The following is a 15,387-nucleotide window of genomic DNA, read 5'->3' as shown; positions in this document are numbered from 1 at the left end:
CTTAGGAAGCAACACTGATGGACAATAAATGTCACATGCTGTTGAGCAAATGGAATAGACAACAGGTTGAAATTATAGGCAATTAGCAAGACACCCCCAATAAAGGAGTGGTTTTGCAGGTGGTGACCACAGACCACTTCTCAGTTCCTATGCTTCCTGGCTTCCTTCCTTGGTCACTTCTGAATGTTGGCGGTGCTTTCACTCTAGTGGTAGCATGAGACGGAGTCTACAACTCACACAAGTGGCTCAGGTAGTGCAGCTCATCCAGGATGGCACATCAATGCGAGCTGTGGCAACAGCCTGCATCAGCCTGTAGTGTGGTTTTCCACTTTAATTTTGAGTGTGACTCCAAATCCAGACTTCCATGGGTTGATAAATTTGATTTCCATTGATAATTTTGGTGTGATTTTGTTGTCAGCACATTCAACTATGTGAAGAAAAAAGTATTTAATAAGAATATTTCATTCATTCAGACCTAGGATGTGTTATTTTAGTGTTCTCTTTATTTTTTTGAGCAGTGTGTGTGTATATATATATATATATATATATATATATATATATTGTGTGTTATACCATGTCTTGCCTATGCCGCTCTGTCATTGCTCATCCATATATTCATATATTGTTATTCAAATCAAATTTTATTTGTCACATACACATGGTTAGCAGATGTTAATGCGAGTGTAGCGAAATGCTTGTTCTTCTAGTTCCGACAATGCAGTAATAACCAACAAGTAATCTAACTAACAATTCCAAAACTACTGTCTTATACACAGTGTAAGGGGATAAAGAATATGTACATACGAGGTTATATGAATGAGTGATGGTACAGAGCAGCATAGGCAAGATACAGTAGATGGTATCGAATGCAGTATATACATATGAGATGAGTATGTAAACAAAGTGGCATAGTTAAAGTGGCTAGTGATACATGTATTACATAAGGATGCAGTCGATGATATAGAGTACAGTATATACGTATGCATATGAGATGAATAATGTAGGGTAAGTAACATTATATAAGGTAGCATTGTTTAAAGTGGCTAGTGATATATTTACATCATTTCCCATCAATTCCCATTATTAAAGTGGCTGGAGTTGTGTCAGTGTCAGTGTGTTGGCAGCAGCCACTCAATGTTAGTGGTGGCTGTTTAACAGTCTGATGGCCTTGAGATAGAAGCTGTTTTTCAGTCTCTCGGTCCCAGCCTTTATGCACCTGTACTGACCTCGCCTTCTGAATGATAGCGGGGTGAACAGGCAGTGGCTCGGGTGGTTGATGTCCTTGATGATCTTTATGGCCTTCCTGTAACATCGGGTGATGTAGGTGTCCTGGAGGGCAGGTAGTTTGCCCCCGGTGATGCGTTGTGCAGACCCCACTACCCTCTGGAGAGCCTTACGGTTGAGGGCGGAGCAGTTGCCGTACCAGGCGGTGATACAGCCCGCCAGGATGCTCTCGATTGTGCATCTGTAGAAGTTTGTGAGTGCTTTTGGTGACAAGCCGAATTTCTTCAGCCTCCTGAGGTTGAAGAGGCTGGGCTGCGCCTTCTTCACGATGCTGTCTGTGTGAGTGGATGCCGAGGATGTGTAATGTGTATTCCATTCCTTAGATTTGTGTGTATTAGGTAGGTGTTGTGGAATTGTTAGATTGCATGTTAGTTATTGCTGCGTTGTCGGAACTAGAAGCACAAGCATTTCGCTACACCCACAATAACATCTGCTAACCATGTGTATGTGACCAATAACACTTGATTTGATTTGTTTCAAAAGCCTGTAGAATATAGTCTGTAGAAGGTCACCTATAGAATGTTCTACATCGAGTGGCAATATAAGTGTTCGGTTTCACAGTTTGTGCTTGTTTTCATGAAAGCCAGAGAAAAGTGCAAAGCTATGTCAGAGAGAGTGCTTATTGGTTTCGTGTGTGTGAGAGCCTCTAAGCCTCGACAGGGCAGTATTGTGCCATTTAGAGCAGCAGTATGTCAGGGGAGGGTTTAACCTGTGAAATTCTCTCTCTGCAGTCAGCCCATCTGCTCCCTCCACGCTGCTCTCCAACACATCCTCCCTATGTAACGGCATGCGTCCGTGTGCACTCGAGACGTTCTCATTTATTTTTTGTCACCTGCTCTAGTTGCTTTTTCAATTACTTACATGTACGTGTGTGTGTGATTTAATAGCAATGATCTGCTACATGAATTCCTGTTCACACAGTCGAACCGCGTCCATGTGGGCTTATTCGATTTCTTTCAGGTTGGTATTAGCCGTCCCACGACTGCCGTGCGTTTGTGGCATGATAACCAATGCAGTGTGCTGTGGCCTTTATTATACAGTGTAGTCGGGTGCTGGTTGGGTGCTGTATCCGCTCTCACAGGTAGTTACAGTGGACAGACCTGACTAGAGGTGGAAACGCCTGCAGCCAGCCCTAGGGCTACTCCCGTGTGTGTGTGTCACATTAATGCAGGCAGGATCGGGGCATGTACTGTACAGGCCTTAGGGGTTCTGCTGCTGACTGCTGTACGGTGGTGGTTCATCACAGGTGAAATGTCAAAACAGGCTACGTAATGCAGAAGCCCTCCACAGCTGTTCACACAGAGAAGTTTATGTGTGAATTACCAATTTTGTATTAGTAATGTGACTGGCTGGACTGAAAAAGGCTAAATATGATTTTGAAGGTGGGCTACCATTGAGTGTGTGTGTGAGTGTGCCAGAGAGAAAGACAAAGTGTGTGTTTGCATGTAATGGATGTTCATGTTTTGCTTCTTATCATCCCCCTTCTCCACACACCACTGTTCCTTAAACCCCTCACACTGTTCCCACCCCTCCCGCCACGCTCCGCTCGTCCCTGACAGAGGGGTGTCCAAATGATCCTTGTTGCACAGAGCATGAAATGAGCAAGTGGCTCTGTGTGAAGGCATTAGCATGGGGGTGTTAAGGAGCAGAAAGCCCCTCCCTTCTGTGTAACCGGGAAGATGGAAACACAGTGTGCATGGTGCAGAATGTGTGTTGCTTTATAGGTTTGGGAATTGCCAGGGACCTCGCAATACGATATTAGAACTATATTTAGGGCAATTTCCTCCTCCAGGCTAGATGGACGTCATATCCTACAATTATGTGTCTCCCCTTTTCATTGCCCTTGATTAGATGGATGCATTCAAGACGAGCCTGCCTTGTCATTTTTGTGGTATTAATTGTTTCGCTATGGTTTCCAGGCAGGGACAGTAAAGTGGGGTGTAGAATTGCATGAACTATGTTTTGTTTTTTTCTGGGATAAAAAGTCACTAGCTGGGGCTGAGCTCTGGGTGTGTGCAAAGAAAGGAGAAGAGAAGCAAAAAGGTATTTTCTGCGAACATTGAGTCCGTTATATTATTTGCCTAATTTATGGACCATCCATTAGGAATAGTAAACTACCTTACATTAGACTGCACATGCGATGAGATATGCATAGATTATCATAGACATTATTTTAAATGACATGATTTTTTGTTGTTTCTTTCCCGAACTTGAAACTCACGCGCTGCCATTGTCCCTATTCTTACTTAAAATGTGAGCGGTATCATTGACAATAGTATATCCAACATTTGTCTGTTCTTATTTATTTTCCTATTTTTTGGTTGACTATATTGTCAGAGACTCCTGTAATGTTTTACCTTAGTACATTGTCTATCCAGAGAGAGATCAGGAAAGAGAAAATGACAAATGGAGACTGCAGGGCTTAGAGAGAGAGAGAGAGAAGTAATGAGAGAGATGGAGAAGAGAACCAGTGTAGCTCTGCAGGGAACAGGAACGGCAACATGATCCTCAGGGATGTGGCCCCAGCCCCTTTACCCCTCCCCTCCAGGCCCCCAGGGGCCTCCTAATGATTGGCTGATTGGTGACACAGAGAGCCAATCCCCAGCAGACACAGACAGGGTTAGAGGTTGGGTCAGCCACGTGGCCCCAAGCATCAATACTTCATCTGTTCTGCTCTCTATAAAACACAGAACTCTGCCGCTTCGCTCACTCTATACCTCTGCTCTGATGCACTGCTCTCTATCTTTCTCATCCTCTCTCCTCCACTGCACTGTTGGCTTCACCCCTCTGTGTCTCTGTCCTTGTCCTATGCTGTAGACCTTCAAACACACTGACAAGCTGTGTCAGAATGCATTCAGGACTGAGCTTTTACGTGAGGCCGCTCATTGACACACAGAACCCAACAAACACCGTGAACCCCTTGATGTTGTTTCACAGTGCTCTGGCTTGCAGTACACTGCAGCATTTCGCCATACCCCCTGTGTATGAAGTGTTGCTGCTGAACTGACTCCGCACACACACACACACACACACACACACACACGCACGCACGCACGCACGCACGCACGCACGCACGCACGCACGCACGCACGTCCTTCCCAGGGATGTCCTGTGGCTCCCTCAGGATACAGCAACAGGCCTTTAGCATGATTTTATTTCTACACACACACACACACACACACACACACACACACACACACACACACACACACACACACACACACGTCCTTCCCAGGGATGTCCTGTGGCTCCCTCAGGATACAGCAACAGGCCTTTAGCATGATTTTATTTCTACACACACACACATACACACACCGCCCACTACCTCTACTCTCCTGACTACTCTCACCTTCAGGGTTTGAATCCTGTTGTGATCAGTTTTCCACACAGAGCTGAAGTTTAGTCCCACATCAAACTGGACTGTTTAAGGGTTAGATGACAGAACAGCTAGCGATGCAGTTTGGAGCCCCTGACTGCACCTCTCTCCTCTGATCTCACAGAGAACCTCAGTACTATACACCATGTCTGCAGGTCAGGCCTGCTTCTCCAATACTGTGACTCTGACACCGGGACTGGCACCAGGAATAACAATAGGGAAGGAGCTTGGAGATGGAAGTTGAGAAGTTTGACGGCACACTAGAGAAACGTAAAGTCAGAAATGATCACAGGGTTTACTGTAGTCTTTTAGTGAAGACTTCTATGGCGTTTGAGGGAGGCTGTATAAAGGGCTGAGGGAGAAAGTTGAATGAAGGGATATTGAGAGAGATGAGATATAGGCCCAGAGAAATGTTGACGACATGGGCCTGAGGAAATCACGGGCCGATTGGTGATCACTCTCTCACTCCCAGAAGACCCTCTGTTAATAAAGTGTGTGTGTGTGCACAACTGACTCCTACCTATCTGCTGGTCAGATTAAAGCCGTGAGGGTAGACCAATAGGCAATCATCAGCCAGAACATAACTCACTGCAAAACACCTCTCTCTCTCTGTTTCCCTCTCTTACTCACTTTATCTGTGTCTCTGTTTTTCTTCCTTCACTCTGTTTATCTGTTTGTCTCTGTCTTTTCAATTCAATTTGCTTTATTGGCATGATGTAACAATGTACATATTGCCAAAGCTTACTTTTGATATTTACAATATGAAAATAATGAGAATCAAAATTGTCAACGGGACAACAGTAACAACAATAACCAAGGGTCAAAATAACCAAACATTGAACAATAACCATACAGTAGAGGACATGTGTAGGTTGATTGGTCTGTCAGACACTGTCCCTCAACTTATGGCAGGCAGCAATGTAGTGCGCTGCCAACCCACAGCTCTCTGCGTCCTCCCCCAACAGGACGGGTAGCCTACTCTCATCAGAGAGGTCTTTGAAACCTTGAATGAGGGTTTCAAATTTGGGGAAATGACACTCTCTAATTGTTTTATATTTTTTACATTTTGTCAGGAAATGCCACTGTCTCAGGTTCTGCTGTTGTGCAGTGGTTGCACAGCCTTTCCTCTACATGGAGCCAGGTTTTGCTGTGTCTACCCTTCTCAATGGCAAGGCTGTGCTCACTGAGCCTGTACTTTGTCAAGGTTTTTCTAAGGTTTTGATCAGTAACCATGGTCAAATATTTAACCAGGGTGTGCTGTCGATTTAGGGCCAGATAGCACTGCATTTTGCTTTGTGCTTCCCAATAAGCAATATAGTTTTTGACTGTGTTGTAATTTGTTTTATTCTGATTGATTGGATGTTCTGGTCCTGAGGCTTCAGTGTGTTAGTAGAACAGGTTTGTGAACTCAGCTCCAGGACCAGCTGGATGAGTGGACTCTCTTCTTTCCTCAGCTCTTTGCATTGCATGGCTTGGTAATGATATAAGAGGGGGTCACTGTATCTTAGATGTTTCCAAAACTGAATTGCTCTTTTTTGAGTTTTTCATTGTTAGTGGATATTGGCCTAAATCTGTCCTGCATGCATTGTTTGTAGTTTTCCTCGGCACATGTAGGAGAACCTTACAGAACTCTGCATGCAGGGTTTCAATGGAGTGTTTGTCCCATTAGGTGAAATCTTGTTTTGCAAGTGGACCCCACACCTCACTGCCATAAAGTGCAATTGGTTCAATGACACATTCAATTAGTTTTAGTAGGAATTTGAATTTGTTTTTTAATGGTGTAGAATGCCCTGCTTCATTATGGTGTCCAGTTGAGCTTATTTTAAAATCTAAGAAATTGTAGTGTGTGCAGTACTCTATATATTCTGTACCAATTTGAGAACTTTGGTCTAATTCCCTGAGATCTGGATCTTCTCTGGAAAATCATTATTTTAGTCTTTTTGGGGTTTACTGCCAGGGCCCAGGTCCATCAGTACTGCTCTAACAGGTCCAGGTTCTGCTGTAGCCCATGTGCTGTCGGTGACAGCAGGCATAGGTCATCTGCGAAGAGTAGGCATTTAACCTCTGAATTGTGGAGACTAACACCAGGGGCTGAGGATTTTTCTAGAATCGTGGCCAATTCGTTGATGTAAATATTGAAGAGTGCAGGGCTCAGATTGCAACCCTGGCGAAGGCCCTGCCCCTGGTTAAAGAATTCTGTTATTTTCTTGCCAATTTTAATGCTGCACATATTGCCAGTATATATTGATTTAATTATGTCATGTTTTACCCCCTACAAAACTTTCATAGCATCACCCACCTGTAGCACGCGCTCCAGCAGGTATAACTCTCTGGTCACCCCCAAAACCAATTATTTAATTGGCTGCCTCTCCTTCCAGTTATCTGCTGCCTATGACTGGAACGAACTACAAAAACTCTGAAACTGGAAACACTTCAGTCAGAGCAGCTCAGATGACTGCATCTGTACATAGCCCACCTATAATTTAGCCCAAACAACTACCTCTTTCCCTACTGTATTTATTGTATTTATTTATTTATTTATTTTGCTCCTTTGCACCCCATTATTTGTATTTCTACTTTGCACATTCTTCCACTGCAAATCTACCATTCCAGTGTTTTACTTGCTATATTGTATTTACTTTGCCACCATGGCCTTTTTTGCCTTTACCTCCCTTATCTCACCTCATTTGCTCACATCGTATATAGACTTATTTTTCTACTGTATGATTGACTGTATGTTTATTTTACTCCATGTGTAACTCTGTGTTGTTGTATGTGTCGAACTGCTTTGCTTTATCTTGGCCAGGTCGCAATTGTAAATGAGAACTTGTGCTCAACTTGCCTACCTGGTTAAATAAAGGTGAAATAAAATAAATAAATAAAATGAACTTTGTAGAACAGTCCTGTATGCCAAATAGACTCAAAGGCCTTTTGGAAGTCTATAAGCAAGCGTATATTTTGGTATTATTTTGGTGGACATGTTTATCTATCAGGGTGTGTAGAGTGTAAATACGATGTGCGATATATATGTGAGGTGCGAATATGCGATGTTTTGGTATAAATCCAATTTGGGTTTTTCTCAAGACGTGCTTATTAAGGAAGTTTAGAACTCTTACATTTATAATACTACAGAAACCCTTCCTCAGGTTACTGTTCACACAAATGCCTCTAATTCTTAGGGTCAAATTTGTCTCCGTTCTTAAAGATTGGAGTTTATGAGTCCTTGATTCCAGATGTCAGGGAAATAACCTATACTCAGGATCAAATTAAACAGTTTTAATATAGCCAATTGATATGTTGCACTAGTGAGTTTGAGCATCTCGTTTAGGATGCTATCAGGTCCGCATGCCTTTTTAAATTTGAGAGCCTAAAGTTTCTGATAGAGCTCCTGGTCAGTAATTGGGGAGTCCAGTGGATTTTTATTGTCCTTTATAGCTTCTTCTAATCCATTCAACATCTCATGAATTTGGAATTGTTCTGCGTTCGTGTCAATTTGAACGGTGTTGTGGAGTGTTTTAAAATGGGTTGTCCATTTTATATCGCTAATTCCTATTGTTTTTTTTTGTTTTTTTTTCTCCCAATTTTGCCAGAAGTTTTGTGTTTATGGACTCCTCAATTAGTGTCAGCTGCTTGCTGTTGTACTGTACGTTTTTGCTTCTGAGTGTATGAAGTTTTTTATTTGTGTCTCTGTGCTTTTGGTTGGATAGTGTTCTAAGATTTCTTCCTTATAATTTTACAATCTGCATCAAACCAGTTTGTCACCTGTGGTCTTTTTTGTTTTGTTTTTGATCAATTTCACTTCTGCTTCTTTTGCCATTTGCCTGAATATATCATTGATGGTTTATTCTGATATATTGATGCCTTATTTTACTGTGCGTGAATGTGGTATCCAGAAAGTTATCTAAGAGTGTTTGGATATTTTGGTTACTGGTTGCTTTCTGGTATTCTTCTGTGCTGTTTTGAGCCCATCTGTATGAATTTCTGATGTTGTTGTACAAATCTCTCTCTCGATCTCTCTACGACTCCGCCCTCTACCCTCTCGGTCTGTCCCCTGCCTGAGTTGACAGTGGAGATGAGGTGTGTGTTCTGCCCTGTGTCAGCTCTCTCTCGTCACTCACCCCGTCTGGGTTATCTCTCTGTCTCTAGATGACCTCTCCTCCATCTCTCCCTCTGTTTTCTAATTCCACCACTCCATCTTCACCTCTCCTTCTCTTGAAGGTAAATCCCAGTCATATTAGTGTTTTGTGGGAGACCTTTCACCCAATCTAGCCTAGATTCCAAGCTACATGTAATTGGCTTGTCTAAACAGCACACGACTTATTTAACAGACATGTCCTTATTGTAATGCGAGTGGAGAGGTATTGTACTTCATGTCCATTAGCAGGCTTGTTAAAGCCGGTAGAATTGGACAGCCTGGCTCACTCATCCTGCTCTGACCGCGTGGCAGAGGAGTGCCGTAGTTGCACAAGCGGCGTCTTAATGCGTCCCTCTTTTCTCTTCGCTGTGTGTGTGCGTGTAGGCGTGTGCGTGTAGGCGTGTGTGTGTGTGTGTATAGGATAAGTGTCCTTGTAGTGAGGCATTTTTATGTGGCCCTCTTACATCTTTAAACAGGTTGCGCTGAAGAGGGCCTGGCACACTGAGGCTGGGAGGAAACCAGGCCGCTGGGATGGGGGAGGAGAGAGGGAGAGAGAAATAGAGACAGTGGCTGAGAGGGAAGAAGAAGAGCGAAAGAGACAGAGGCTAAGAAAGAAATAGAGTGCAAAGATGCATCGAGGGAAGCAAAGGCACAGAGTGGGAAGGAAAAAAAGGACAAGGAAAGGCATAGCAAGGAGGGAGAGAGAAGGAGAAAGAGGGCATCCAGTGCCTCTTCTTTTATTGTGGTCATTAATTAAGGTCCCATCATGGTTCCATTCCCCCGGGGAGAGGTGGAAGAGAAACAATTCAAATGATCCACGAGTAGACTCTGCTGCAGTTAACTAACACTTAAAGGAAAACTCCACTTAAATTGTCTTTCTGGGTTTTTTTTCTCCATTCGTCCATTGTTGGTAGTCCCAAAATGTTTTGCGTGTCAAGCAGTCAAGTTTTCAAGATATTTCCAAACAGCACATCATCATGATGACGTGGCCGGTGACACTTTGCTTCTTGAAAGTCAAATATCTTTAAAACGTGACTGCTGACATGCAAAAAATTTTGGGACTGTATCAAATCCAATTTTATTTAGCAGATGTTATTGGGGGTGTAGCGAAATGCTTGTGTTCCTAGCTCCAACAGTACAGTAGTATCTAACAGGAAGTTAGAGAGGTTGGATGATGAAGATAACTTTTGTCTTGCATGTTTTAGAAGCTTTATGGGGGAATTGTATCGAGCAACAACTGTTTAGCAAGCAGTAACTTGGATAGTAACTAATGTGAAGCTACCATATCTCATGCTTCATAATATGTACATAGATGTGTTGGAATTTCTATGTAGATAAGTGATTTTTATTAGCTGTGGGCCTAGTCGATGTGCCCTACACAGGTATATCCATATAAACAGTCTGCACTCAGCAGTATGTCACACCTGTGTATGTTTTGACCTCCCTGTGAAGGGAATGTTTCCCACTGCCGTACCTCCAACAGTTAGTTATCCTTGAAGAGCACTGTCCCTGTCCTGTCCTGTCTGTTTATTGGAGTGAAGAAGGAACACAGCCATTGATTTTCATTACGCTCCCTCCGTGGGAGCGTAAATGACGACCTGTTGCCCCTCGCTGTGAATACACTAATATCACACTTGCCCTGTGCTTTGCTTCACTGTGCCGCGGCACTGAACTACAGCACGCCGGCCCGGAATGGAAAATGTCATTTTCGAACAACCCCCTCTTCTCCAGTGCGAACAGCATTAGTCTTGACTATTTACCCAGGAAAGTGGGAATAATTCCCTTCCTTAGAGTCTTGACATGGCGCTGCATCTGTAATAGACATCCAGGGATCATAACCTGGCCCAGTCCAACCCAATGTGGTTATTGGGTTATTGTTTAGCTGCTCCCTCGCTCCCAGACACACACACACACACACACACACACACACACACACACACACACACACACACACACACACACACACACACACACACACACACACACACACACACACACACAGTATGCACACTTTCTATCTCTGCTCCCTCTCTCTGAGACTGTTTGATTGTGGCTGGGATAGTGTATATATATATATATATTTTAAATAAAAAAATATTTATTTAACTAAGCAAGTCAGTTAAGAACATTCATATTTTCAATGACGGCCTAGGAACATTGGGTGAACTGCCTTGTTCAGGGGCAGAATGACAGATTCTTACCTTGTCAGCGAGAGGATTCGATCTTGCAACCTTTCGGTTACTAGTCCAACGCTCTAACCACTAGGCTACCTGCCGCCCCACAGGAGTAGTTGTTCAAGGGCAGGGGCAGCTCAGGGATTAGATCCAGCAACCTTTCGGTTACTGGCCCAACGCTCTAACCACTAGGCTACCTGCCGCCCCACAGGAGTAGTTGTTCAGGGGGAGGGGCAGCTCGGGGATTAGATCCAGCAACCTTTCGGTTACTGGCCCAACGCTCTAACCACTAGGCTACCTGCCGCCCCACAGGAGTAGTTGTTCAGGGGCAGGGTCAGCTCGGGGATTAGATCCAGCAACCTTTCGGTTACTGGCCCAACGCTCTAACCACTAGGCTACCTGCCGCCCCAAATATAAAATGCAAATATACAGTTGTGGCCAAAAGTTGAGAGAATGACCACAAATATACATTTTCACAAAGTCTGCTGCCTCAGTTTGTATGATGGCAATTTGCATATACTCCAGAATGTTATGAAGAGTGATCAGATGAATTGCAATTAATTGCAAAGTCACCCTTTGCCATGGGGAACTGATTCCCCAAAAAACATTACCACTGCATTTCAGCCCTGCCACAAAAGGACCAGCTGACATGTCAGTGATTCTCTGGTTAACACAGGTGTGAGTGTTGACAAGGCTGGCGATCACTCTGTCATGCTGATTGAGTTCGAATAACAGACTGGAAGCTTCAAAAATAGGGTGGTGCTTGGAATCATTGTTCTTCCTCTGTCAACCATGGTTACCTGCAAGGAAACATGTGCCTTCATCATTGCTTTGCACAAAAAGAGCTTCACAGGCAAGGATATTGCTGCCATTAAGATTGCACCTAAATCAACCATTTATCAAATCATCAAGACCTTCAAGGAGAGCGGCTCAATTGTTGTGAAGAAGGCTTCAGGGCGCCCACGAAAATCTGGCAAGAGCCAGGACCGTCTCCTAATGTTGATTCAACTGTGGGCACCAGTAGTACAGAGCTTGCTCAGGAATGGCAGCAGGCAGGTGTGAGTGCATCTGCACGCACAGTGAGGCGAAGACTTTTGGAGGATGGCCTGGTGTCAAGAAGGGCAGCACAGAAGCAGGCAAGGATATTGCTGCCAGTAAGATTGCACCTAAATCAACCATTTATCGGATCATCAAGAACTTCAAGGAGAGCGGTTCGATTGTTGTGAAGAAGGCCTCAGGCCGCCCAAGAAAGTCCAGCAAGCGCCAGGACCATCTCCTAAAGTTGATTCAGCTTCGGGATCGGTGCACCACCAGTTCATAGCTTGCTCAGGAATGGCAGCAGGCAGTGCATCTGCGCGCACAGTGAGACAAAGACTTTTGGAGGATGGCCTGGTGTCAAGAAGGGCAGCAAAGAAGCCACTTCTCTCCAAGAAAAACATCAGGTACGGACTGATACTCTGCAAAGGGTACACGGATTGGACTGCTGAGGACTGGGTTAAAGTCATTTTCTCTGATGAATCCCCTTTCCGATTGTTTGGGGCATCCGGAAAAAAGCTTGTCCGGAGACTAGGTGAGTTCTCAGTCCTGTGTCATGCCAACAGTAAAGCATCCTGAGACCATTCATGTGTCTTCTCAGCCAAGGGAGTGGGCTCACTCACAATTTTGCCTAAGAACACAGCCATGAATAAAGAATGGTACCAACACATCCTCAGAGAGCAACTTCTCTCAACCATCCAAGAACAGTTTGGTCACGAACAATGCCTTTTCCAGCATGATGGAGAACCTTGCCATAAGCCAAAAGTAATATTGGAGTCGATATTTGGGTCCATGGCCAAGAAACTCCCAAGACCTTAATCCCATTGAGAACTTGTCGTCAATCCTCAAGAGGCGGGTGGACAAACAAAAACCCACAAATTCTGACAAACTCCAAGCATTGATTATGCAAGAATGGGCTGCCGTCAGTCAGGATGTGGCCTAGAAGTTAATTGACAGCATGCCAGGGCGGATTGCAGAGGTCTTGAAAAAGAAGGGTGAACACTGCAAATATTCAATGTCATGCAATTGTCAATAAAAGACTTTGACACTTATGAAATGCTTGTAATTATACTTCGGAATTCGTAGTAACATCTGGCAAAAAAATATCTAAAGACACTGATGCAGCAAACTTTTTGGAAATGAATATTTGTGTCATTGTCAACACTTTAGGCCACGACTGTACATTTTTGCAGAAGAGATGCCTGGATGCTGAGCGTTTGTGAAGACCCATATTACTGTGAGCACTTGAACACATTGTCCTATTTCCACTCCTTTCCTCCTTCAGTCGCTTTTAAGAGCTTTAATTCTCTTCCCCTGGATAGCCCTTTAGATGAGGGCTATAGACCATCTCACTCTCTCTCTCTCTCTCTCTCTCTCACTTTAATTTCCCTCCTTTATTCAGCGCTGTAGAAACGGGCCTGGAAATGGAATGAGCGTCTGAAGGAAGGGAGGAGAAAAAGTAAAGGGCAAATTTAAAAGGGATTTTTGTCTTTCAGCTCCTAGTCGAATGTAAATTCTCTGATTGTGACAGAAAATATGTAGTCTCCCCCCAGTAAGCGTCCAAATTCCCACTCTGAGAGTAGATTTAAGTCTTCCTTTCAAACATAATGTCAAGGTATAGACGGCCTAAGTGGAGGGATGGAGGATGCTACAGTATTATCTTCACTGTCGCCCTACTGCTGCTTTCTAATGCTGTCTGTTCAATACTGAGTTCATTGTCAAAATAACTCCGGATATGTTAGATCATTTGTTTAGTTGTGTAATTCTGTCTCTCTCTGCAGGCTGAACCTGAGGGATTCTCTCACTTCCATCTCTACGTGTGTGCTGCTTTCCTGGTACGATGGAGGAAAGAGATTCTGGACGAGAGAGATTTCCAGGTAAGAGAGAAGGATGGAAATGTATGGTGTCGTTCCTACATCACCTTTTACTGAGGTCCTGGGTGAGAAAAAGACCACCTTTTAATAGTGATGTTTCCATGGCTTTTTATTTGGAAGAGAGGTCTCTGACTCTATCCCCATGTTGCTCTATTTAAGAAAGGCTGTCATTTGGACTTTGGTCATTTGGCCACAAAGGGTGCTGTTTAAAAGTAGTGCATTGTTTATACAGGGAATAGGGTGTCATTTGAGACTGTGCCACTAAGTATGAATGTGAGTCCCAGTAGGGCTGAGCAGAGTGTGCCAGCCAGTGTGATCTTCTCTCCAGCACATCCCAGCCCAGCACTGCGCTCATCATTAACTACAGGGATCAGGGGTCATATTGGCTGCATTAGTGGGATGACAGCAGCAGCTGCTGCAAGGTGACATTGGCATGAAGCAGGAATCAGACTTTGGGCCCTGCCCCCTAGTTCCTCTCTTCTCTCCGTTTCTCTTATTGACTGAGGTAATCTCTTCCCCTGCATGCATCTTCTCTTCTGTTGAAAAATACCTCTCAGCCACGCTCTGAACAGTTTTGGGTCAATGGATGCTGCTTCAGCTTTAATGAGACACGTTTCCAAGTTCTCCTTTCCTCTCCCTCCTAGTCCCTCATTACCCTTCCTCTCCCTCCTAGTCCGTTATTACCCTTCCTCTCACTCCTTTTCCCACCCTCTCCTCCTCCTTCCCTCTCTGTGCAGATTGTATTGAAACTGGTGTGTGGTTGAATATGCTGAGGTTCAGTGGTGCATGTCGCGAGGGGCTCAGTGTGTGTGTGTGTGCACGTGTGAGCATGCGCCTGTGTGTGTGTCCGTGTGTCGCAATTGATTTATAGTGTTTACAGTGCCCACTGATTTAGTATTATCCCTGCTGCACCGCTGCACCACACACACACAGCTTGGCATGCAGACTGCCACCGACGCGCCAGAGGCACTAACACTCGCGTCCATCTATCCTCTTTTCGTCCTCCCCTGGGAGAGACAGGGGGCTCTCTCTCTTTCTCCGTCTTTATTTCATCTCTCTCTACCTCTCCCTCCCTCTTTATTTCATCTCTCTCTTACCTCTCCCTCCGTCTTTATTTCATCTCTCTCTTACCTCTCCCTCCGTCTTTATTTCATCTCTCTCTACCTCTCCCTCCGTCTTTATTTCATCTCTCTCTACCTCTCCCTCTGTCTTTATTTCATCTCTCTCTACCTCTCCCTCCGTCTTTATTTCATCTCTCTTACCTCTCCCTCCGTCTTTATTTCATCTCTCTCTACCTCTCCCTCCGTCTTTATTTCATCTCTCTCTTACCTCTCCCTCCGTCTTTATTTCATCTCTCTCTACCTCTCCCTCCGTCTTTATTTCATCTCTCTCTACCTCTCCCTCCGTCTTTATTTCATCTCTCTTACCTCTCCCTCCGTCTTTATTTCATCTCTCTCTACCTCTCCCTCCGTCTTTATTTCATCTCTCTCTACCTCTCCTCCGTCTTTA

General features: G+C 44.3%; 1 protein-coding gene across 5 annotated transcripts in view; it reads left to right on the top strand.

Annotated features, from left to right (window-relative positions):
* Window positions 1-15,387, top strand: part of tbc1d22a (TBC1 domain family, member 22a) — a 198,151-nt gene that overhangs the window by 153,613 nt on the left and 29,151 nt on the right. For all 5 annotated transcript variants that reach the window (XM_035748532.2, XM_035748529.2, XM_035748530.2 and 2 more), the window contains one exon: window positions 13,786-13,881. In XM_035748532.2, coding sequence (XP_035604425.1) covers window positions 13,786-13,881 — 96 coding nt within the window. The remainder of the gene's footprint in view (window positions 1-13,785; window positions 13,882-15,387) is intronic.

The sequence above is a fragment of the Oncorhynchus keta genome, chromosome 33, assembly GCF_023373465.1.
Source record: "Oncorhynchus keta strain PuntledgeMale-10-30-2019 chromosome 33, Oket_V2, whole genome shotgun sequence".
Classification (NCBI taxonomy): domain Eukaryota; kingdom Metazoa; phylum Chordata; class Actinopteri; order Salmoniformes; family Salmonidae; genus Oncorhynchus; species Oncorhynchus keta.
Note: the sequence above shows the minus strand (reverse complement) of the source record. Positions and strands in the feature narration are given on the sequence as shown.